Source organism: Sarcophilus harrisii, chromosome 2 (assembly GCF_902635505.1).
Source record: "Sarcophilus harrisii chromosome 2, mSarHar1.11, whole genome shotgun sequence".
NCBI lineage: Eukaryota > Metazoa > Chordata > Mammalia > Dasyuromorphia > Dasyuridae > Sarcophilus > Sarcophilus harrisii.
The window spans coordinates 361,931,435-361,958,533 of record NC_045427.1 but is presented as its reverse complement, the minus strand read 5'-3'; the positions used below and the strand labels follow the sequence as shown (position 1 = coordinate 361,958,533).

Below are 27,099 nucleotides of genomic sequence, written 5' to 3'. Positions count from 1 at the left end.
GTTTGTTCTATTTCTTTTTCTAAAATGGGACTATTTAAGTAATTTATTTCCTCGTCTGTTAATCTAGGCAATCTATGTTTTTGTAGGTATTCCTCCATTTCACTTAGGTTATCAAATTTATTGGCATAAAGTTGGGCAAAATAATTCCTAATTATTACTCTAATTTTGGCGGAAAGCTCTCCCTTTTCATTTTTGAGACTAACAATCTTATTTTCCTCTTTCCTTTTTCTAATCAAATTAACTAAAGGTTTATCTGTTTTGTTTTTTTTTCTTCCATAAAACCAACTGTTACTTTCATTTATTAATTCAAAAGTTTTTTTTTTTTTTGGCTTTCAGTTTTATTAATCTTTCCTTTTATTTTTAGAATTTCAAGTTTGGTATTTGATTGGGGGTTTTTAATTTGTTCTTTTTCTAGCTTTTTTAGTTGCAAGCCCAATTCATTGATCTTCTCTTTCTCTATTTTATACAAGTAAGCATCTAGAGATATAAAATTTCCTCTTATTACTGTTTTGGCTGCATCCCACAAATTTTGGTATGTGTAAGGGTCGAGTCTCATTCAGTGCACCAGGAAGTAAACAAATAATTAATACTTGAGACCCCCAGAAGTGATTTGCTGTGAGCCTATAGGGACTGCCTCATGAGCAGAAACTCTGGCCACATTTAGATTGCTTCATTAACGGGAGGCGTCTCCTTCTCTGATTGGCTGTGTGTGTGACCTCATAGATCCTATTTAAGCAGTGGGGAGGAGGAAGCTGCTCTCTTTGACCTGGTGTTCACTTGGGAGTCAGCAGGATGTCAGCTAAGGGCAGATTGTGAACACGTGAATAAAAGACCTTGAGCTTGCACATGGCTGTTCTCTAGTGCACTACTGGTATTTAAAATATTGTTCTTATGAAACAATAGCCAGAGATCTCTGAAGACTCCAGATAGATGTAAGCTTGGTAAAATTGGTTTAAGCACTGCAAAAGAGAATGACTGGAGATTTCTCTGAGGGCTTGAAAATTAGGAGAGACTGGCAATAATAAATGCAGAGTGTATAAGGATGTTTGCAAATGAAGTGAATGCCTAGAGGTAAGCATTTTCAAGTATGTTGTCTCATTATTGTCATTTTCTTGGATGAAATTATTAACTGTATCTATGATTTGATGTTTCACCTATTCATTCTTTGAGATGAGATTATTTAGTTTCTAATTACTTTTTGGTTTATTTCCCCTGGGCTTTTATTGAATGTAATTTTTATTGCATCATGACCTGAAAAAATTTGTATTTACTATTTCTGCCTTTCTGCATTTGATTTTGAGGTCTTTATGTCCTAATATATGGTCACTTTTTGTAAAGGTTCCATCAACTGCTGAGAAGAAAGTGTACTGTTTTCTGTCTCCATTCAATTTTCTCCAAAGATCTATCATACCTAACTTTTCTAATATTGTATTTACCTCTTTAACTTCTTTCTTATTTATTTTGTGGTTTAATTTATCTAATTCTGAGACAGCAAGGTTGAAATCTCCCACTATTATAGTTTTGCTGTCTGTTTCTTCTTGCAGCTCTCTTAACTTCTTCTTTAGGAATTTCCATGATATACCATTTGGTGCATATATGTTTAGTATTGAACATATTTAGTACCATTATCTGTGGTACCCTTTAGTAAGATGTAGCTTCCTTCCTTATCTCTTTTAATTAAATCAAATTTTGTTTTTGCTTGATCTGAAATCAGGATGGCTACTATTGTTTTTTTTACTTCACCTGAAGCACCTGCTCTAACCTTTTACCTTTACTCTGTATGTATCACTCTGTATGTATCTAAATGTATTTCTTGTAAACAACATATTATAGGATTCTGGCTTTTAATCCAGTCTGCTATCCACTTATGCTTTATGGGAAAGTTCACCCCATTAATTTATGGTTAAAACTACTAATTCTGTATTTCTTGCCATCTTATTAATCCCAAATTATACTTTTCTCTTTCCTTTTCCCCTTTCCCTCCTCCCCAGTATTTTACTTATAAGCACCACTTGCCTCAAGCAGCCTTCAGCCTTTAGAGTCCCCCCCCCCTTTCTTAATACCTTTTCCCTACTATTTCTGTTTTCCCTTCTATTTAGCCTACCCCTTCCCTTTTTGCCTGTCTCCTCTCACTTTTCTATAAAGTGAGAGAAGTTTCTCTGTGATATCAAATATGTCTAATATTTTCTCTTTGAGCCAAAAATGATGAGAGTAAGAGTCACACAATGTTCATCCCCTTCCTTTCTTTCCCTCAACTATAATAGGTTTTCTTTGCCTCTTCCTGAGATGCAATTTCCCTCGTTTTACCTCCACTTTCCCCTTTTTCCAGTACAATTCCCTTTCCATCTCTAGTTTTTTTTCATATTATAACACTAAAATCAAATTATACATGCACTCTTTATATAACCATAACAGAAATACAGTACTTAAGAGTTCTTTTCTTTTTACCTTTTTCTGCTTCTCTAGAGTTCTATATTTGGAGGTCAAATTTTTTGTTTAGTTCTGGTTTTTTCATCAGAAATAAATGGAATTCACCTGTTTCATTGAATGTCCATTTTCTTCCCTGAAAGAAAATGCTCAGATTAGTGGAGTAGTTTATTCTTGGCTATATTCCAAGTTCTTTTGCCTTTTGGAATATCAGATTCCAGGCCCTTCAGTCCTTTAAGGGGAAAGCTGCTAGGTCTTGGATAATCCTTATTGTGGCTCCTCAGTATTTGAATTAATTTTTTCTGGCTGCTTGTAATATTTTTCCTTGGTCCGATAGTTCTGAAATTTAGCCATGATATTCCTTAGAGTTTTAATTTGGGGGTCTCTTTCAGGAGGTGTTTGGTGAATTCTTTTTTTTCTTAACCTTTTTATTTTTAAAACATATGCATGGATAATTTGACAACATTGACCCTTGCGTAGCCCTGTGTTTCAGATTTTCTCCTTCTTGCCCCCACCTGTCCCCCAGATGGCAAGAAATATATGTTAAATATGTTCAAATATATGTTAGATGTAACATGTATAAACATATTTACACAATTCTCTTACTGCACAAGAGAAATCAGATCAAAAAAGAAAGTAAATGAGTAGGAAAACAAAATGCAAGGGAACAACAAAAAGAATGAGAATGTTATGTTGTGATCCACATTCAGTTCATACAGTCCTTTCTCTAGGTGTAGATGGCTCTCTTCATTACAAGATCATTGGAGCTGGCATTAATCATCTCATTGTTGGAAAGAGTCATGTTCATCTGAATTGATTATCCAAGCTTCCTCTACAAGTGGCAGCAGCTGTGCTGGGTCAGTGCTGACTCTCTCCTGGTACTGGATGGGCATGGCCAGGTCCCATGAGATTCAGGCATTTCAGGGTTCACTATTTATCTTTTGTTTCTGTGTTGGATGTTTTATAACTTCTCTGCTGATCTACTGGCTTGCAACTAAAGCAGAGTAGCCAATACTGTTTTAGATTCCTCCCCATAGATTCTTTGGTGCATACTTCCCTGGGACTCTACATTGCCTGCACTCCCTGGGGTCTGTGCTCATCCTGCTTGCACTTGGCCCACCTCCCTCCATTCCCAATTGAAACAGACCTTTTCTGGTAATATTCAAAATTATCTTCTGCTGGAAGTTTGTTACACTCCCAATATTCAGGGATTCTGCCAGTCCAGAGCTAATTTAGAGGTTGGTTTTGGTAATTAGTGTGAGGGTCATGGGAGAAGGTCAAAAAGACCTCCACCATCTCTCTCCACCATCTTGGCTCCACCCCCTTCTTTCTTTATTTTTGGCAGATTTTTTTCTCTTTGTGTGACTTAAGAATATAGCTTTTTTTTTTTTTGCCTATCACATACACTGATGACCCATATTAAGCTTGTGAACTACTAAAACTTCAAGCTCTTTTTCAGACTAACTGCTGCCTTTGCAGGCCTCTACTGTCTTGTACTTGTGAAGTCAACTCTTGGAATGCAAGAGTATGACTTTACATTTATTCCTATTTTAATATAAATTTATAGGAGAAATTTAATAGGAGTTTTAACTCATTTTATTAGATTCATTTGGATGTTCTAGCCTGTCAAGATCCTTTTAGATCCTGTTATTTGGTTACTTAGGTATCCTTTCCTGCTTCATATGTATAGTTTGAAAGCACACGAGATATGAGTTCTCTAAGTTATTGATAAAAATATTAAGAGGCCAAGGGCCAAACAATAATCCCTAAGACACTTCTCTGGAGACCTCCTTCCAATTTTATATTGAATCATTAATAACCAGTCATTAGGTCTGGCTATTTGAACAATTCTGAATCCAAATAACTAATATCATCTAGCTTATATTTGAATTTCTCAATTGCTTCGCTAAAAGCAAAATAAATTATATCTATAGCATCCTGCCTAATAAACCTATCAAATAAGAAAATTACATTGGTGAAGAATAACTTCTTGATAAAGTCATTTTGGCTCTTTATAATCGATACTTCCTTCTTTCAGAGTTAATTCTCTCTTCTAAATTCGAGAATTTCACCAGGAATTAAAGACAAGCTTACTGGCATGTTGTATGTAGACTCTATTCTCTTTTTTGAATTCCATAACATTTGTTCTTATTTAATCCTTTTGAACTTGGCAAGATCTTTCAAAAATCATTGATACTGGCTCAACTATCACCTCCGCCAGTTTTTAGGCTTTTTGATCAAATCCTTTCCTTTTCCCTCCTCCTATTATCTCCCTCCCCACAAAAAACTGAGACCTAAAAGGTGAAGTGATTTACTCAAGATCACAGTCCAACCAGGAGGTATGAACTCATTTTAGGTATTATTTATCTTGGTCTTAATAATAATTTTATCTGTCAGAGATGAAGGCAAATTCTGAAGCTTATATGCAATGAATATCATTAGATAAGGTGCTGGGAGGGTCAGAGGCTCTTGAAAAGACCTCTGTTATAGGACAAGGTAAGCAACCCAGCACATACATTTCCAACAGGATCACAAACTTGGACCTGGAAGAGACTTTTGAGATCATTTAGTCCAACCCTGTCATTTTACAAATGACAAAGGAAAGGTTATAGATGTCAATGGACTTTGGTTTGACAATTCAAACAGCAGAAAAACAAACTCTGCTCAGAAAACAGTTATTCCTATGTCATACCACCTAGATAAGAAAGTATCTGGATCACAGGCTTGCCAGGTGTGGAAATCAATAGTGAACAACAGAGCCCCACATGCTAATAGTGAGCTACTATTCAGCAGGCTGAAGTATTATTTCATAGTTTCAAAACTTTGAAATTTCTTTTTCTTTTTGAAAGAAACTTTCTGAGGCCAGAATCTTCTCTACCATTTGATAATCCACAGATGACTTAGCAATCTCTGTTCTCCATGAAAAGAGGAAGGAGATATGTTTTATGTTTTTTCAGTAAATCACAATCTGGATTTCTTCTAATGATTGTCTCATTTATGCTGCTGTAATAATATACACTGACCTTTTGGATTTGTTTATGTCACTCTCCACCAGTAGCCAGAAATCTTCCCATATTTCTCATTTATCAATAACCAGATTCTGTTGAAACCCCTAACTACTCCATAAATCTACAAATCTTCAGAGAATCCCACTCAGGGATGTGTTAGAGCTAGCATATACAGGCTCCCTTTAGTTGTTAAATTTATACCTCAGAAATTAGGAAATGCCACAAATCAGGACATAATTTTTTGTGTACATTCAAGAAAGCAATAGAGAAAACATTAATGAAGGTTAGAATTAAAAGTGTGTTAACTGTAGGGTGTTTTGGAGAGCTGGTTGTTAAACATTTATCAGCATATACTCTTTCCCATTCCTTATAAAGTATCTTCTGGAAAGTTATAGGAATGACTTAGCTATCCATTCCCCTACTTCCCTCCTCTTTTGTCTGATCTGATGATTCAACTTATCTAGATTGGACTGAATGATCTCTAAAGAAGCTTTCAACTTTAAATACTATGATCTTAATGGGCCAGTGGAGACCTCTGTTCTTAATTTACTTTGCTTAGCTCTATTCCTATGGAATTGTTTCTTATAATGTTCTTTCTGTTAATTTTGTATTCTTGTGAATTCAGTTAATTATATTAAATAATTTATGTCTGTACTCTTCATCAGTTTGAGAACTGATCTCCAGGTAGGGGCCTATAAGTATGTTAGAGAGTCAACCTGGAGAGTGGGAGAAAAGGACATGGACACACTTTTTCAGCAAAAGCCCTGTCCAGCAAAGTGTTGACTCTTTCAAGATGAATCTCCCCATTCAAGAGCCTTCTTTTCATCCAACCTAAATGAAGTTCCATTACTTCTTCTTATGTTGGGTACAACCAAAGCATCTAATAGTAAGCAAGCTCTTTATGAACTCCCATAAAGAGATGTCCTTGTTTCCTCTATATTTCTTCATTTTCCTAACATTTTCCTCAATTAGGGCAAACAGTCCCTCACTTCCCAGTATCCTCAGACTGAAGTTGGGTGGTCTCTCTCCAAGAGTTGACATACTGTTTGTTGTATGCGGGTTGGCAAGATACCCCAAGTGTTTCCTTGTCTTTAATAACTCAAGGCAACAAAAAAACTTAGACAAATTTGTAAGACAACAAATACCTGTCTCCAAAGTGAACTGGAATTCTAAGTACATTTTTGGGAATGTAAGCATAGAGAGGAACCTACTATCAGTTCTCTTACATGGGAAGATTGAGATCAGTAATGTTGCTCTAACTGACATTATACATATAACATGGACATTGGTTTTTCCATACATCAAAGTACTTCCATTAAAAAAAACTGTACTTAGACACCAAAAAGAAGATTAAAAATCCTTTTCATAAATAGTACAATAAAAATATAAGTGAATAGGAATCTATATAAGAGATTCATATTTTGCCTTTTAAAATGTTTATAAAAATGTATGTCATTACTTTCAAAGCTATCTTTATCAGCATTTCCTTCTGTTCTCTTTTGGGTATTTTCTTTTAAGTTTTTCAATAATCCTTTCTTTTTCTGAGGACAATATTGTTGCTAATCACTGTATCCTTTGAATCTTCCTTGTTTTCTCTCTTTCTCTTCCCCTTCCTCTACCTGCACTCCCAGCCTCATTAAAACAAAGAGTGAAATTCTTATAATAAGTATTTGTGATAAATACACACAATAATACAAAACCCATCTATACTTTGACCATGTTTGAAGATGTATATCTCTCCCATTTGAGTCTACATCTCTCTGTAGGAGTACTAAATACTTTTGGTTGGCCATGACATTGACCAGAGCTCTTACTTATTACAATATTGTTTTCCTTTACAATGTTGTTGTAGGGAAGGGAAGAAAAAATATATGTATAGATATAAGCCCTTTTTCTATTTCTTTTATCTTTCAATATATTTTTGGACATAGATTCAAATGACTTTCCAGAATGACTGGATCAAGTCACATTCCTACCAATATTGTATTAGTGTGCTAGCCTTCTTCAGACCCCTCCAACAACCATTATTTTCTATTGTTGTCATTTTTGCCAGTGTGAAGGACATGAGGTTCAGACTTGTTTTCATTTGCATTTTGAGCATTTTTTTTCATGTGGCCGTTGATCACTTAGATTTCTTTCTTCAAAAACTATGTATTCATATCATTTGACCACTTATTTGTTGAGGAACAGGTGTTTCCAATTTTACTTCTTTGTCTTCTTGTATTTCATGGGGGTTTTTGGACCTTTCTTTGAGCTGGGGTAATTAACTGGTCTTAGTCATCAGAGGGAATGATGGGAGTTGGAATGGCACATAGAAAGTGCTACGATTTTTTGTCCTCAACCTCAAAAAATAAATGTCATTTCTTCTAGCCTTGTTGCTTGAGTGTTAACCACACAGGCAGCATATTGCATGGTCTGAGATGGGGGAAAGATAAATAAAATTTCAGTTGTCCTAACGCAATTAGGAGTAAGGTGTAGGTTATATCAAGTAAGATGAGTGAGACAGGAGGTCTTCATAACCATCAAGGGGACCCATTTGTGGGCAGAACAGAGCTACAAGCCTAACTGACAAGTGCTAGAAATATATTGAATAGTCTGTATGTATACTGGCTCAAGCTTTCTTATTTTATAAAACATGTGACATTACCCTGAGAATATTAGACAATGAAGGTAGATGACAACTATGGAAGTAGTGTTGATGCCAGAAGCAACAATGATGCAGAGCAATAGGAACCTCCAAGGCTCAATGGAAAGAAAAGCCTGGGGCAATGATGTACCTATCATAAGTCTAAGAAAGTATGCACTCCTTCATTTTTTTTTTTACTTTTATTTTTTATTTTATTTAATAGCCTTTTATTTACAGGATATATGCATGGGTAACTTTACAGCATTAACAATTGCCAAACCTCTTGTTCCAATTTTTTACCTCTTACCCCCCCCCACCCCCTCCCCTAGATGGCAGGATGACCAGTAGATGTTAAATATATTAAAATATAAATTAGATACACAATAAGTATACATGACCAAAACGTTATTTTGCTGTACAAAAAGAATCAGACTCTGAAATATTGTACAATTAGCTTGTGAAGGAAATCAAAAATGCAGGTGTGCATAAATATAGGGATTGGGAATTCAATGTAATGGTTTTTAGTCATCTCCCAGAGTTCTTTTTCTGGGCATAGCTGGTTCAGTTCATTACTGCTCCATTGGAAATGATTTGGTTGTATGCACTGCTTCATAAACCCAAAAGTAGTTTTGATTTATGAAACCAAAACTTCATTTTGGTCAAAAAGGAAGAAAGATTGGTAAAAGTCTTTTACGAAGGTATCTAGATTAGATACAGAGAAAAACCAAAGCTCAGAAAGATGATATTTAGGAAAAAACAGAACTGTGACATTCAATTGTATTGTGAGTCATAGACTAGGAGGTCTGGGAAAGAGGCCTTGATGTTATACTTTGAGTTCTTTCTCCACTGGGTGATGGAGAGGAGGGGTGCTCAACTTCATGGAGATACTTGAAGTCTGAAGTGACTATATATGTCCTCAGGGAAGGCAAGAATCACTAAAATGGTGGGTAGCTTGATTTCTTAGTAACTTCAAGTTCTTTCTCTGAATGGAGGAGGTCTCAAGCTCAAGTTGGCAAGAAGAATGCATCAGAGGAAAAAAATTTTCTTGACAGTCTACAGCAGGGTCCTCAAACTACGGCGCACAGGCCAGATGCAGCCCGCTGAGGATGTTTAAGCGGCCCGCCGGGTTATGGCAAAATCAGATAGGAAGTGAGGTTGGACCTAAACTTGCCTTAGCAATGCACACTTCTGGCACTGGGCTGAGGGGGTGGAGACAGAGTGTGAGGCCATACCGAGGTGAGGTGAGTTCCCAGGCCAGGGTGTGTGGTGTGGGGAAGGGAGAGAGATGCAGAAGATGAAGAACTGACAGCCCACGGCCTTGTACAGTAATGGCAGCCACCACAACAGACAGGTGTGGGGGATGTACAGTGCATGCTGCACATGTCACGGCTGCTGCAGGGGGAATTCACTGCAGCAGTGAAGGTTGGAAACAGGAGCGTGAAGAGCGGGAGAGTGCGGGAAATGGAGGCATCACAGCACAAAGGCAGCTTGGAGGAAGTTGGGCATTGCAGTCTGTATGTCTCTGTGTGGGCAAAGTTATTGCTGGTATATTGTTTTTGTAGCACTGTATATATATATATGTATTTTACTAATAGCAATTTGGAATCCCTAGGAAATAATGATGTCAAGAAAAAGAAAAATTGACTCAGAGTGTAGGATATTCAAAGAACAGTGGACTTATGATTACTTTTTCATGCAGTACAAGGAAAGAGCTGTATCTCTGATATGCCAGAATATAGTGTCTGTGTTCAAAGAATATAATTTGTGTGGACACTATGAAACTCAACATAAAGATAAATATGATTGTTTGGTTGGAGAAGTGAGAAAAGATAAAATATTAAAACTGAAAAATACATTGACAACTCAGCAAAATACTTTTGTGAAGCAGAAGCAGCTAAATATTTCATCACTGAGCAAATTTTCAAGTTGCCAAGCTAATAGCATGAGTACATGCAGACCATTTGTGGAGGGATAATTTGTTAAAGAATGCCTTCTTTCTGTTGCCAGAGAGATGTGTCCAGAGAAGGCCGATTTATTTAGTACAGTGAGTCTTTCAGGGCCTACAATTACACAGAAGATTGAAGAAATAGGAGACAATCTGCATCAGCATTTGCAAAACTCCATAAAAAAATTTCATATATTTCCTTGGCACTCGATGAAAGCAATGATGTTCGTGATTCTGCACAACTTCTAATTTCTATTCGTGGGACGAATGAGTATTTTGAAGTCATAGAAGAGCTTGCTGCACTGCAAAGCATCAAAGGAACCACTACAGGAGAGGATATCTATGAAAAGGTTTGCCAAACTATGAATGGTTGGTACTGGACAGTGTGACAACTGATGGTGCTCCTAGCATGGTGGAGCCTAAGAAAGGGGTAATTGCTCGCATTAACCAAGAGATGGACAAACATAACCATTCTCATCCAATAGTCATGCACTGCCTCATCCACCAATAAGCGCTGTGTAGTAAATCACTGAAGTGGGACTCTGTTATGAAAATTGTGGTATCTTGTGTTAACTTCATTAGAGCTAATGCATTAAATCACAGACAATTTCAGGAATTTCTGTCTGAGCTATAAAGATGTTCTATATAATGTTGAGTAGGAAGATGTTCTATATCACACAGAAGTCCATTGGTTGAGTTGAGGGAGAATTTTGAAATGTTTCTATGACTTACTTCCACAGATTACAACTTTTCTGCTTTCAAAAAACAAAGAAGTACCAGAGCTCAATGATGCAGAATGGAAATGGCACCTTGCCTTTCTGACAGATGTAACAGAATTACTCAACAATTTCAATATGCAACTTCAAGGAAAGGGGAAGCTCATCTATGATAGACAATCACATGTCAAAGCATTTGAAGTAAAATTAGGCCTCCTCATCAAACAAGTGAAGGAGGAAAACTTCTGCCATCTTCCCACAACTTAAAATCTGTTAGAGGAAAAACCACTGATTGCATTTCCAAACAAAACATATGTGGATTCACTGGAAAAATTGCAAAAGGAGTTCCAATTTAGATTTAAAGAGCTTCATCTCCATGAACAGGACATACAGCTTTTCCGTAACCCATTTTCTATTGACATTGAAAATGTGGATACAATTTGCCAAATGGAACTGGCTGAACTGCAGAATTGTGACTCTCTGAAAGATGCATTCAAGTCAAGCAGCTTCATAATTTCTATGCATCTCTTCCCTCTGAGACATATCCTCATCTCAGGAACCATGCACTCAAAATGGCAACCATCTTTGGCAGCACTTATGTCTGTGAACAGACTTTTTTTTAGAATGAAACATTTGAAATAATGGATGCACACTTACATCACTTATTACGACTATCAGTGACAAATATAGAACCAGACATTGAACATCTCATTAGCCAAAAGCAGGCCCATAGTTCTCATTGAAATACTGGTAAGTTTGTTGATTTCACTTTATTTCATTTTAAATATTGTATTTGTTCTCGTTTTATTTCTTCACTTCAAAACAAGATATATGCAGTGTGTATAGGAATTTGTTCATAGTTTTTGTTTTTACTATAGTCCAGCCCTCCAACAGTCTGAGGGACAGCGAACTGGCCCCCTATTTAAAAAGTTTGAGGACCCCTGGTCTACAAGCTCCGATATTTCTGTATTCTCAATTGTAGGTCTTATGCCTTGGTAGATGTTACTGCTTTCGGGGCAAATGAGGATCCTTAGAAAAGAGCTAGAAATGAACCAAATTTAGAAGAAAGTGGCTTCCCAAGATTGACCTGATCTATCTTTCCTCTTTCCCACACTTATTCTTCAACACAAGAGTTATAAACAAATGAATCATGTACTCAAGATTTTAAAGTACATAGTTTTCAAAAACAAAATTCCTTTTAGCAATTAGAAGAGCTCTTTTACTTAGGCCAATTACAAATTTCTTGGTTTAATTAATTTAATTTAAATTATATAAATCATATATAAATTAAGTTATATAAATCATTATTTCTACTTACACAGGACTTTAAGATATAAGGAGTACTTTTCTCACAATACTTTTGTAATGGTAGTACCAATGTTATTCCCATTTTAACATAAGAAAACTGAGGCTCAGGGGTTGTGACTAGCCCATGGTCCCACAAACCTTATTTTAATTTGTCAGATAGAACATAAGAAGACCTCTCTACATTGCTAGTACTTTACTAATTCACTTCTAGACATCTGTATTGGTAAATGTTTAACATTCAGCCCTCCAAAAAGGCAAGGCATACTTTGAAGTTTAATCTACATTATTAACATATTTCTCTATCATTTTCTTAAGTCTAGAACATAGCAAATCAAGCCCTGCTTTCTAGTGTTTGCTGATTCTTAAAGTGTAAATGTTCACATGAAAATTTAACCATCAGTTCTCCCAAGCTGATATAAGGTAGATCCATTACATTCCTGTGCAAGTCGCAGTTAACAGCGATATCACTTGTTTTCAAAATGTTTTATTAGCCTCCAGCCAATCCAAATTAATGAATTTTTGTTGCATTTCAATCTCAAAATCAATCATTATAAAATTCTTCATATCAGTTCCTAAGAACTGAGCTCTCTGTCTCCGTTTCTTTCTCTATCTTTGTATGTATCCATTTATGTAGATATATATATTTACATAGGCATATATTCCTAAAAAAAGACATTTATGCAATGTATATAATATATCCTTATACATGTATCTATACATATGTGTATACATATACATATTTACATATATATATACATGTTATAGTTATTTCCAATTAGAAAAAAAAAAGACACCTTAATTGGTTTTTAAGGGCCTTTTTGATTACTGAAATTAATTCTTAAGCCCTGCTTCCTGGAACCTGTAATTTTATTTTATTTATAAAAATTAGAGCTTAGGAAATTTCCTTTTCAATGTTTCAAAATAGGAGCTGATTTTAATTGTAGATGAGACAGGTTCTCCCTACTCATTTTTCTGTACTCATGTCCTTTTCTCAGTGTTAATTTATTGAATGGTCTTTCTTGTTCTGGTTAGAAGTAGGCCAATGCTATTACTACCAGGCTGCTGCCTCCCTCCTGTTGAATTATATAGAACAAAGAGACTGACTCTAATTGGGAACACTGGATCTTGAAACTGTTCTTAAATGTGCACATTTCCCATTTAGCTCCCATGGAAATGTTGGCCAAGTATTTAAGGCAATTACATTAGAAGAAACACAATTTGCTAATGTTAGTATCCTCTGCTTGCAATAATTCCATGTTTCACATGATCTTACTGACATATTTTGTCAGATAGCTCTGCTTAAAAGAGCTTGTTTCTTTTGGATAAACTGCTTGGCCAGTGGCTTCCATCTAAAGAGCCAGAAAGGTCAACTTTGTGGGGATAGCTATTAGCATTTGCCTAACTGTTTTTCTGGCAAATACAAGACAATTCCCATGGTCAGAATTGAATGTTGTCTAACTTTTAGTGAGACATGTGCATCATCAGCCCGAGACTCCCCTAGAGAGATGCAAATGCTGAGAAAAATGAGTAAGGGCCCTGAACACATCAAATCAAGGAAAATGATGAGAGGAAGGTTTGACAGAAGGGCATAGGGAAGGGGAACAAGATTTGGAGAAGCTCTCACTTGATTTGAGCAAGAGAAAGTAAAACAAGTCATCTGTGTTGCAAATGAGTTATTGTTGATGTATTTTTTTTTAAATCTACTTGTTTTAAAAATTAACTATTTTAAGATCCTGTACTAGCACCTCTATTAAGGCTGCAGTGTCACAATCACTACCTGAAAGATGCATTTAAAAAATCGTTGTTTTTCTAGTAAGTTTTTGTTGAGAAGCAGAGCCAAGACAATAGAATAAAGGCAAAGACTTGGCCAAATTTTACCCCAAACCCTTCCAAATATCTTTAAATAATGTCTCTAAACAAATTTTAGCACATCAGAACCCACAAAAAGAGGTGAACAATTTTTCCAGCCAAAGACAATTTGGAAGCTCAGCAGGAAAGGTCTGTTGCACCAAAGTGAAAGTATAATATACCCCAGCAAACTAAAAGCAGGCCTTGAGGCCTCTGAATTAGTGATATTAGTGGAGGTTTTTAGACTTCTTATCAAGGATGTCTTGCAAGTTCACCAGGAAAAGTTTTCTCTCATTAGAGGGTGAAGGGAGCTTCAGCAAAACAAGAGCAGGTCTTGGGATTCACTGAATCAATAGGAGCCACAGCAGCTTCTGGAGGTAAATCAGTCAAAGACCTGGTCAGAAAGCGGTCTCTTTACTAGCCCTAATGCAAAATTCTTTTGCTTTGCCCAGACTCACATGTCAGATGCTGTCCTTGCTCACAGTCCCAGTGCAAGGAGGAGTACTAATACACTACAGTTTATAGCCACAGTGGAGTGGGGATTCTCCTCAAAGTTTCAGGGCAATAAAGAGTGTTTGTGGTTACTCATAGACCAAAACATAGGCTAAGAGAATAGTAAACACACTTCTCCATGGATCTTACCACCTTGGAAAAACTGAAAACTCATAGGTCCCTAGAAGGATCTCTGAAAACAGATGCATAAAACACCTGAAGTTTGGGATATTGCACCCTCTATCCTGGAAATAGAGTCCTACTTTAACAAACAGTTAAAAATTGAGTAGTAGGCTGGAAAAATGAGCAAACAAAAGAAAAAATTCTAACCATAGAAAGTTCCTATGGTGACAAGAAAGATCAAAACACACACTTAGAAGAAGGTAACAAAATCAAAGCTCTTACATCTAAAGCCCCCAAGAAAAATAAGAATTAAGCTTAGGCCAAGTAAGCACTCAAAAGGAGTTTTGAAAATCAAGTAAGAGAAGTAGAGGAAAAATTGGGCAGAGAAGTAAAAGTGATGTAAAAGGAAGTACAAAAAGCTAAGGAGAAGAATGCCTTAAAAAGCAAAATTGGCCAAATGAAAAGGGAAGTGTAAAAGTTCTTAAAATTATATTTGAGCAAATGGAAGCTAATGATTTTATAAGAAATAAAAAAGTTAAAAATGAAAAAAAGCAAACAGTGTGAAATATTTCATTGGAAAAACAACTGACCTGGAAAATAGATGTAGGAAAGTTAATTTAAAATTTTTTAATTTATGAAAGCCATGATCAAAAAAAAAACTTTAGACATCATCTTTCAAGAAATTATCAAGGAAAATTGTCCTGATATTCTAAAACCAGATGGCAGAATAGAAATTGAAAAAATCCACTAATCACTTCCTGAAAGAGATCCTCAGATGAAAACTCCCATATCAAGGAGAAAATATTTCAATCATCCAGAAAGAAACATTTGAAGTATAGTGGAGCCATAGTCATTAGTCAAGATTTAGTAGCTTCTATATTAAATGATTGGAAAGCTTGGAATATGATATTCCAGAGCAAAGGAGCTAGGACTATAACTCAGAATCATCTAACCAGCAAAACTAGTATAATCTTTCAGGGGAAAATGTGGATATCCAATGAAATAGAGGACTTTCAAGCATTCATGATGCAAAGACCAAAGCTTAATAAAAGTTTGACTTTCAAATATAGATCTCAGGAGAAACAAAAGGGGGTAAATGGGAAAGGGAAATCATAAAGGACTTAATAAAGTTAATCTGTTTATATTCTTACCTGAGAGGATCATACCTGTAACTCATAAGAACTTTCTCATGAGGGGAGTTGGAAGGAGTATATATAGACAAGATACAAGTGTGAATTGAATATGAAAATATAATATCTTTTTTTAAAAAGAAGAAGAAATTAATGGGTGATAGAGGCATATACTGGGAGAAATGAAAAGGGAGAGGTAGAATGATATAAATTATCTACCATAAAAGATGCAATGTTGCAGTGGAGGGGAAGAGAGTAAAGAGATGGAAAGTGAGGGAGCCTTACTCTCATCAGAATTGGCTTAAAGAAGAAATATTATAGACACTAAATCTGGATATAGGAATTTATCTTATCCTACAAGAAAGTAGGAAGAGAAAAAGATATGAGAAGGGTGGAGGGAAGGGTGATAGAAGAGAGAGTATTTTTGGAGAGGGGGTAGTCAGAAGCAAAATACTTTTGAGAAGAGATAGGGTGAAAGAGAGAGAATAAAATAAATGGGAATGGGAAAAACAGAATGGAGGGAAATAAATTTAGCAGTAGTAACTGTGAACAAAATTTTTGAAGCAAGTTCTCTGATAAAGGCCTCAGTTCTCAAATATGTAGAGAACTGAGTCAAATTTATAAAAATAAGTCATTCCCCAATTGATAAATGATTAAAAGATATGAACAGTTTTCCAATGAAATAATTAAAATAATTAAAACATATGGGGAAAAAACCCTCTACCCTATTAATTAGAGAAATGCAAATTAAAATAATTCTGAGATACTACTTTATACTTATTAGATTGGCTAATGGACCAGAACGTGGAAAATGTCAAATGATAGAGGGAATATGGAAGAAAATTAATGTGGAGAAAATTAATGCATTGTTGGTAGAATTGTGAACTGATTCAACTATTCTGTAGAGCAATTTGGAATTATATCCAAAAGGCTATATAAGATCAATACCACTACTAGGCATATATCCCAAAAGAGATTTTTTTTTAAAGGGAAATGATCTTTATGTAAAAAAAATATTTATAATAGCTCCTTTCCTAGAGCAAAGAATTGGAAATCAAGAGGATATTTAACAATTGGGGAATGGCTGAATAAACTGTGGTATGTGATTATGATGGAATATTATTTTTCTATAAGAAATGAGGAGGAGGATACCTTTAGAAAAACCTGGAAATTTCTCTATAAGCTCATGCAAAGTAAAATGTACTGTGTACAAAGTAATAGCAGTATTGTGGGATGATCAATTGTGAATGATTTTGCTATTCTCAGCAATTCAGTGATCCACATCTATTTTGAAGAATTTATGATAAAAAATTCCCAGAGGAAAAAAAAAACTGATTGTGTTTGAATGTAGATTGAAGCATACTTTTTTAAAAAAACTTTATTTTTTTTTTAGTTTTTTGGGGTAGAAGATCTTTTTTTTTTTCACAACATGACTTATGGAAATGTTTTGTATAACTTCACGTGTATCTTCTTGGTGGTGAGGAGAGTAGGGAGGGAAGAAGGGAGAGAATCTGGAACTCAAATTTTTGAAAACAAATAAAAAAATTGTTTTACATGTAACTGGGGGAAAATAGTATTTTTAAATAGTCCTAATCGAAAGAAAATTATTCAAATAGACCTAGAGTCTTTATAAAGATGTTTTTTAAAAGTATTGAATGGGATTAAACTACCAAACTGAATCTGAAATGGCAGTTCTTTAGATTCATATTAGAAGCACTTTGTTGAAGTACTTAAAAATACAGTAATTGCTAATAGCACTTTAATTCATATAATTGCTTGGTAACTGTTATTTTATAATAAAAGTCCTTTTTCCTATTTATCACACGCACAATAAACAAGTTTTTGAACTTATTTGCGCTCTACCTTTTTACACACACACACACACACACACACTTTCACCTACTCATTTGGATTGACCTGACTCTTTGTATCCAGATTTATGAGACTGTTGAGAAATTGACTAGGAGTAAGAGCTGACATTCTCACTGAAGGTTGGGATGTTCTAAATGCAGGACCACTGGAAGATCAGAGGCTATCTTTTGAGTCACATGGCTCGGAAAGGGATAATCAGACTTCCAAACAAAATAGGCACTTGAATTAAAGCTGACTCTCCCATTCTTATTTCAGCAAAAACCTGAAAAATCACACCAAATGAAATAGTGAACAAGAAACTCAATGAGCAATGATAGTAAGTTATTTTTTTCCATCCCAAAACTGTACAAAAAGTTTGCTAGAAGAAGCCTATGGTCAATAGGAAAGGAAAGAAAACTGTCACTAGCACATTTAATAATGGGGAGTCTACAAGGATCTGCATCAGGAGTAAAATTAGAAGGTTTCAAGATCAAATGAGGTGATATTTGTAAAGGTTTTTGGCACAGTAGGCACACAGTGGGAGCTTAATAAATTCTTATTTCCTTCTTTTCTCTTCCTCTTCTCTTTTCTAAGGAAACCCTAGGGAAATCACAGTGGGGAACTTGGAAGTCATTAGAAATAATGGCAAACAAGAGAAATGACAATCAGATGGAATGATGTTCAGGTTGGGACATGTCAGGCTCCTAGGATCCTAAGTCTCTCATTTTCTACCTTGAGATAACATAGAGTGCCCTGAACATTCTGTATGCAGAAAATCAAAGATTAGTGAGGATCTTATCACCTATTAAGAACACAATATTCTAAAAAGCAAAAGAGATTGATTTACAACCAAAAGTAAGCCTCCAAAGATGAATATAATCCTACAGGGGGAAAATGAATCTTTAATGGAACACAGCAGAAATATAAAATTCAATACAGCACAAGAAATCAAGTAATCTAATTTGAGGACAAGAAAAGTCTATCACCTGATTCAAAAGATTAAGTTCTGGCACAGATCCCACATTTAGGAACTAAGGCTGGACAATGAATCAACTTATGAAGATACTGACTACTCTAAAAATTATGGCAAATCCAGAGATACCTAAAACCCAGCCTAGAAGAAGAAAATAATTCTATAACTATACCCAATAGAGATTCAAAGTTAAAAATAAAAACTCTTGAGGAAAAGAATTGGAAGGAGAATAAATATAAATTAGATTAGAAAGAAACCTTTTCTAAATAAAAGATTTCCTGAAAACCAGAATAGACTAAACAGAAACCAATGACTCCATTATACAGCAAGAACTAATGGTCCAAAATCAAAACATTGTACAAATTGAAGAAAAAGTAAGATACTTGCTATAAAATATAACTGGACACCATATTTCAATCAGGAATGCTTGAAAGTCTTCTGTTTTAAAGGACTTTCAGGAGTATCCAACTCAAGCTGTCTGAAAAATTCCCAAGTGGAGCTCAAACAGATTAAAACATAATTGGGAAATGTTTAACAAAATAAATAAAAATACAATAAACATAATGCTCATTTGTTGTTTTCTAAGTCAATATGCAGCCCACAGGGATCCCTTTCTATTTGAATTACATTGCTGTTGAATTGCATTAAAGGTTTCTTCTCCCCCACCAATATTATACTCGTCTCTGAAGGCTAAGTTATTTTTTATTATAAGCATATCTCTTTTGCTTTTTAGAATATTGTTATTCCAAGATTTCTTTTCATTGGATTTTAAGTTCCTTTATTAGATTGTTAGCTTCTTGAAGGAACAGACTAATTTTTTTGTCTCTTTTTAATATCCTCACTGTTTAACAGAATGCTTGGCACATAGTAGGTCTTAATAGATGTTTATTTATTGATTGTGCTTCCCTAGCATTTGAACTCCTTATTTCTGGGTGCTTATGGTAGTGTTTCTATGGCATAGGAATTATTTTTTTTTTTGTGATGACTTTCTAGGGCTTTTTCTTTTAGGGTTTCTTTTTCTTTTTTTCCCAATGGTATTCATTCTAAAAAGCAAAAGAGATATGCTTGGTTTTATTTGATAAAAAACTTTTAAATTTAATGTAATCAAAATTATCCATTTTGCATTTCATAGTGCAAAATTATGTTCTCTAGTTCTTTGGCCATGAATTTCTCCCTTCTCCACAGGATCTGACAGGTAGACTATCTCTGTTGGGGTTTCTTTAGGAAATTATCAGTAGATTCTATCTTCACTTTGCCTTATGGCTCTAAAAGACTACAGGAAGTTTTCATTTATGCTTTTTTGAAATATGGTGAAAAAATAAGGAAGCACAGACATAGCTACAAAAGTTTTTTCAGACAACTCCACCTTTTTTCCCCCTCACTGAAATTATTCTCTTCATTACTGCTTCCACATTTTGAAGGATGAAATTACCATTAAAATGAGTCAATAAATTATTAACTATTCTGCTTTGAGTATGGAGATAACTTTAGAAGTTGGTTGGATAACTAAGTCCTTCAACCTTCCTAACTCCTCTTTTTCCCCCAGATTTGTTTTTCATTTTCTGAATGCATCATCTATTTCTTCTCTCTATTCAGGTGGTTTGTAGAATATAATCATGGCCAGCTGGCTTCAGTTTTTGGTTGTCTATTTTCAGTCACAAAAAGGTGGTAGACAACAGGGAGGGAATTCTAGAACATAACAATGTGGTTTATTTTTTTTTCTTGAATCAATGATTTAATAATCTGTCTTTCTCATACTTATTTGTTCCCAAAGAGGGCCCTCAAAAAGCTTTCCTTCTAATAAAGAAGAGAATATGTTTGTATAAGGATAGCCAGGTGAAACCAATAGAACATAACTTGGGAGAAGAAGAAGAAGCCATCTTTCTTTATACCTTGTGGATGGAGTAATACTGAAAGTCTCATTAATTTTTTCTTTTTTAAGTGGCGAATTGAGGAAGGGACTGTCTTTTGACTCTTTTTGTATCCCTACTAATTAGCACAATCCCTTTTTCAAGATCGGTGCTCCATTCACTGTGTCACCTAGCTCTCCAAAGCTAGAATCTAAGAGTTACATTGTTATACAAGTCATCTAACATGATAGAAATCCTAGAAATAGTGTTAGAAGATTCTATACCTGAAATAGTAACATGCTTACTGTAGTAGTATTAGTAGGGCATGCGTACCCATTCCTATAATGCTACTATATTTATAACCAACCCTTCTCTCCCCAAATCAAAGAAAGAGGAGGATGTGCTACTCTTGCAGAATCCTTACTCTTACCAAAGAGTGTTACTCTTACAGAATCCTCATTTGTCAGACCAAATTGACTATGTAGTGACCAAATGTCAGGAGACCCGAATTTAAGTTTAGCTTGGCCAAGCCATGTGATCTTGAATAAGTCTTCTGTGCCTCAATTAGAAATTTGATTTCATAAAGTTGATTCCTTACAACATAGTAGAAAAACCTGAAGCTGAAATGGATCTTAAAGATTATATAAGGTTGATTGGCTGCTTATTTTACAGTTGTAGAAATTACTGTATTATAGAGAGGTTTAGTTATTTGTCCCAGTTTATGCAGCTATTAAGTGGCAGAACTGGGGTTAGGATCTAGGATTACTGGCTCTAGATCCAGTCCATTTGGTCTTGATTAGTATGCTGTTTGATGAGATTTGTTCCCAATTTCATGACATTGATTAAATTAAATATTATAATTATTAATATACTATATGCATAAAATATATTAATAATTATAACAATGTATAATTATATAACAATCATATAATATATAGTCACATATAATATATGATATACTGTTATAATACATAATAGTAGATGATATATAATGATATATAATATGTAATAATTTATAATGATACTATATAATCATACATAATATAATGATATAATACAATTGTGCTTAATATATAATTATATTTTTATATATTATGTATAAACTATATAAAATCCTCTGGCTTTCAAAGCTGGTCATGACCTGTATTCCCACCCACACCTGCCTGCCCTCCAATCTTATCCTATATCCTCTGTGATCCAGTGACATTGGCCTCTTTGTTCCAAGAACAAGAAATTTCATCTCTAGACGCTATGCATTCCTACTGGATGTCTTCCATGTTTGGAATTCTCTTCCTCCTCATCTCTGCCTCTTGGTTTTCCTGGATTCCTTCAAGTCCCTGCTAAAATCCTACCTTTTGTACAAAAACTTTTCTATTTCCCCTTGTCAACCCTTGGGAATCTTTGGAAGTGTTTGGGCTACTACCCTGTTCCCACGAGAAGTTTCTAACTGTCCCCGAGAAGACTCCCCCACACCTCAACAGTTTCTATTTACCCCTGCTCCTGGACAGAGATAATCGCAAGGACACTTCTGCAACACAACTTCCCCTTCTATATATCCCAGTTTATGCCCTTTTTATTTCTCACGAGTAAACCCTACAATAATCCCTTCTCCCCCTTTCTCCCCGAGGTGCTCCTTTGGGAGTAAGACAAAAATTGCCCTAAATTGCAATTCCCCAGTTTGAATAAAAGCTTTAGCTTATTTACTGATTACCTAATTGGTATGAGTGAATTCTTGTACAGAATTTGACTCTCAATGTTAGACCGTCCCTCTCTATTGAGAGCAGGGACTGTCTTTTGCTTAGCACAATGGTTGTAAATGTACTGTAGGTTCTTAATGTTCATTAAAAGACTGAATAGAAGGAATAAATGATTGAGAAGAGTGTGAAGATGGAGAGGGAAAGGAATAAATGATTGAGAAGAGTGTGAAGATGGAGAGGGGTATTTTATATATATGAATATATATGTGAATAAGAGGGAGTAACGACCAGAAGGACCAACAAACTGAGGGATTAAAATAAAAAAATAAAAAAAAATGCCTAGCCGATAATTGTCCGAGGCCGGATTCGAACGCAGGAAGAAATCCCAAACCCAATGCTCTATTCCCTGCTCCGCCCAGCTTTCCCTACATACAGATAAGGGTTAGGTAACTCAGAAGTCGATACAAGGAGGGGACGAAGAGGTATGGAGGAGGGTTATTTGAGCGAAAATAGGAACAGAAAAGAGAGGATTGGAATTGGGTAGAAATGGAGAAATATGTACCTAGAATGACGTAAAAAGGGGAGGCCCAGTTAAAGGGACGACAAGGAAGGATTGAGGGGCGGGAAGAGGATGGAATGGAAATAAGGCTAATATGTATCACTGAAGAAGCATGAAGGGCAGAGAGTAGCTGTGACCAGTAGGGAGCGACGAGTGATGTAAGTGATGGGAGGGAAGAATGGAGGGGAGAGAGCAAAGATTGAACGCGGAACTAGAATGACTTGCCTCCAGGCGGGATAGCAAAAGGGGGTGCAATGGAAGGCAAGAGGCGCAGTAGAAAAGGAGACGAGGCTAGGAGAGGACACGGAGGATCGAAATACCGCTTTAGTTTGGAAGGGGAGGGGAAGGCTGTAGACCAGAGGTGGGGACTGGGGCGGGATTAGAGGCGGGGAGTGAGAGGTGCAACCGTTGATGGACAGGGTCAGAGGAGTTTCGTCCGTTTCTCTGACTCCGACTTTTTAAAGGCCTTAGTTGAGTAATGGAGCTGGTGGCTAGCTGTCTATGGGAGTCCTGGATCTTCCTCTTACTCTGCGGGCCGCTGCTTGCTTTCGGTTTCTACTGCGCCTACGTGCACGTCGTCCATCTGCGATATGACCACATCCCAGGGCCGCCCAGGGCCAGGTGAGGGCTGGGAGGTGGGAGGCATAAGGACCAGTGGCTACTTTGGGCCAGATATGGGGTGGTGTGAGAATCAAATGACATAATAAAAGTATTTTACAAATCTCAAAAACACTATATAACACCCTCTGTTATTATTATCGTTAGTATCATTATTGTTAATTAACCTCTGGCTGGTGAAGACTTCATTCTTCTGCCTCAGTGAACTCAAGAAATGTTTATAGAGCAATATAGAGAAATGCTGGTAAATATTGAACCTCCAGGCTCTTGGAGAGAAAATGTACAATACACTTTTAAATCTAATCTGCATTATTAACATTTTCATGATGTCTAGACAATCAACAAAATAACCAATTAAATCCTGAATTTTACATTCAAAATGTAACAATCAGGGAGAGAGCCTGCTATAGAAACCCTTGGCAAGAGGAAGCTGAGATGCCCCTTTGAAATTCTTCCCACCTGAACAATTCACAGATAGTTAACTGAAATCCAGGGTGGGAGAAGTGTTTACAGTGGTGTTCAAATTATTTAGAGCAATAATTTTGATATAGTTTAATTTTATTTGATCTTTGACTCTATTTTTATTATTTTTAAATTAACAAATATTTCTTTTCCTTTTCCCACTATTCCCCTTTCCCAATTAAACAAAGCAGAAAAAAAAGAAAAAACCTCTTAATAAATATCCATAATAAAAAAAAAATAAAATTAATAAATTTCAGTCAAAGAAATTTCTCTCTTTAGCTATGTCCACAAATGTGTGGTATTCTGCATTTTGAGTCTATCATCATTGGGTCCTCTGAAATTTTTTCTTTTTGTCATCACATTGATCAAAATCTGAAAGCATTTCAAAGTTGTTTTTTATAGTGTTACTATATAAGTTGTTTTGTTTTTGATCACCTTGCTCTCTACCAATTTATAAAGGTCTTCCCAGTATTCTCTAAAATTGTCCATTTCATCATATTCTTGCAATAATATTCACAAACTATAATTTGTTTAATTCTCTAATAGATGAGTATCCCTTTAATTTCCATTTTTCCTTCCAACAAGCCTCTTCCTAGCTATTAATGCCTGGATTCCTTCCTCAGTGAAAAGAGCTGCTATAAATAAAAAGTACCCTCTTTTCTCTTTCCTTGATCTCTTTGGGGCATGAGTCTGGCACCGACATAATTGGACTAAAGGGTATGCAGTTTAGTGACTTTTGGGGCATAGATCCAAATTGCTTTCAAGAAGTGCTGGATCATTTCACAGCTTCAGCAAGTAGTATATTGTGTCCATTTTTCTGAAGCTCCTCCAAATTTATAATTTTGCTTTTTTGACCATCTTTATCATCTTTTGTTCTGTATGTGATGGAACCTCAAAATTGCTTTAATTTGCATTTTTTTGATATCAGTGTTTTGCAGCATTTTTCATGTGTTTATTGATAGCTTAAATTTCTTCCTTTGAAAACTGCCTGTTCACTTCTCTATTGGGAAATGGGTCTTGTCATACATTTGAATTAGTTCTGTATATATCTTGAATATGTTTTAATTTTGTGAAACAGATTATAGGAATATGAGTTATGATTATATTTAATTCTTTGACACAATTTTACAGACACATCACTTTATTGTGTCAAATGGAGCCCACAGTTTATACTTAGCTGCATTTGTTTGTATGTTGTTCACTGAAAAAATTAAATAAATATTTTCCTGAACTTGTTAAAACATAAGATCTGTTTTATTTGAGCATGGTATATATGGCTTATGATTTATTGGTGGAATTAAACCTTCAAATACCATCTACCCATGAAGGCTGTGGATAAAAAATTACTCTAAGGACAAATAAATGAATACTTTCTCTGTATCTCTGACTCCAATTTCTAGTAAATTTTGGTGTTTTTTTTTTTTTTAGTTTCTTATTTGGACACTTATCTTACATCACAAGACAAAAATGGGACAATGGTAAAATTCTACAGGATGTATTTTTGGAATGGTGAGTTCTAATTTGTATGGTTATGTGTATGTGTTGTGTTTTAAAATAATTTTATTTTGTTTAAATATTTCCACATAAACCCTCTCTGGCTAACTCTTATTGGTGTAGAAGTGACCTTGGGTTTTCTAAGGCTATGACAATGGAGAAAAAGTTCTGGATGGTTCAGGGAAAGTCTTTATGCAAGAGTCTGATAATAGTTTCTGTCTTCACTGGTAGGTTTGCCACAAGATGATGTATATGAGGACCAAAGACACACAAAATGTAAAAGTACAAAGGTGCTTCTGTAGTTCTTTTTTTATTATAACTTTTTACATACTTTTATAATTCCACTTTTTATAACATATACATGGGTAATTTTTTACAACATTATCCCATGCACTCACTTCTGTTCTGACTTTTCACTTCCTTCCCTCTACCCTCTCTCCTAGATGGCAGGCAGTCTTATACATGTTAAATATGTTATAGTATATCCTAGATACAATATATGTGTGCAGAACCAAACAGTTCTCTTGTTGCACAAGAGGAATTGGATTCAGAAGGTAAAAATAACCTGGGAAAAAAACAAAAATGCAAACAGTTCCTCTGTAGTTCTTGATGGTCATGTCAGTAGTGATATCATTATTGATAGTCATATTAAGAGTGGTGGGAGAGAATACTAAGACTAATGATTCTTTAGTCTGTGTTCAAACATTAACTGTTGGTATTATTAATGTGAGTTCTTTATCTAATGACCTATTAGAAGTAATTGAATTCATCTCACTGTATTCTCACTGTAAATGAAAACAGAAAACAAATATTACCAGACTCTCAGCCACTTCTGGTATCTGTCTCCACCCAGAGCTTTCTCCAGAGCTCTGGAGGACTTTCTTTGATCAGACCCACCTCAAGTATCTAGCTCCTGTCTGTATTCTTCAGGCTGTACCTTTGCTTGTACCTGCCTGCTGTGAATCTGGCATCCTACATACTACAGGACTCAACATCACCACTTGCTTTGATAGTGGACTTTGAGGAAGGGCCTTGAGTAGCCTTAATCACCCATCTCCCTCAGCAAACTTCTTTCTAACCATTAATACTTGGATTCTTTCCTCAATGATTAGAATATTCCCAAACCCATAAGACTTCCCTTTTGCAATGATTCTAAACCCCTGGCTGTCACTATACAAATAGCTAACCTCATCTTATACTACTTATTTCCATATTCTTATCTCCTTTACTTCTAACCTCAAAGTGACTGGCTCCAAATCTACCTGCTCCTTCTGCTATGCTCTAGGGAGTGCCTGTTCCATAGTTAACAAACTTGTTTTCATCTTAAACCTTTTTCTTTCCCATTCCTAATTATTTTTTGGTGTTTACTGAGACCAGACTCCCCTTTGATGACATAGAATGCCTGGTGCCTTTTTCCAGCATTAGTTGCAATTTCACTCATGCCCTCCATTCTTCAACTCCAACCCCTAAATGCCCCTCTCTCCCCAATTCACTGGGCATGATGGGTGATTCAGAATACATCTTGCTCCCAAGGAGCACTTCTAGACTCTCCCTCCACCATTATAACCAAGTACTTTCTCTTCACTTTGAAGTTGATTCAATACAAATGTGTTAACAGGTTTTCTGGAAAATTTTGTCAGCCAGATTCTAAAAACTATTATCTATCAATTCCCACAGATATTCTCCTTGTTCATTGAATTTAGTGCCTGGATCATGGTTTTCTTCTGCCTTTGTATAAAGGGATTCCAATATATATAACATGTCCGAAAAGCATCAGTTTTAAGCTATTGAATGTTAAAGTGTTCCTTTTAAAAGGCTTAATGAAATTTTAAGTTTAATAATAGTATTTTAAGCTATTAAAGCTTGAAATTGTATGAAAACATTTTTAACACCTCGTATATTGATTGTTATTGTTCAGTTGTGTCCAATTCTTTGTGACCCTATTTAGGACATTCTTGGCAAAGATACTGGA

The 27,099-nt window shown here is 35.4% G+C and overlaps 1 protein-coding gene across 8 annotated transcripts in view; it reads left to right on the top strand.

Moving 5' to 3' along the window:
• The first annotated feature begins 749 nt into the window (after positions 1–749).
• LOC100926883 (cholesterol 24-hydroxylase) overlaps positions 750–27,099 on the top strand; it is an 89,558-nt gene continuing 63,208 nt past the window's right edge. For 2 of the 8 annotated variants that reach the window (XM_031953279.1, XM_031953278.1), the window contains exons 1-2: positions 22,785–23,174; positions 25,062–25,142. In XM_031953279.1, coding sequence (XP_031809139.1) covers positions 23,032–23,174; positions 25,062–25,142 — 224 coding nt within the window. In that variant the 5' untranslated portion in view covers positions 22,785–23,031. Of the gene's footprint in view, positions 1,072–22,608; positions 22,712–22,771; positions 23,175–25,061; positions 25,143–27,099 lie in introns of those variants that run through there. The other 6 variants (XM_031953272.1, XM_031953276.1, XM_031953277.1 and 3 more) reach the window with 6 other exon arrangements.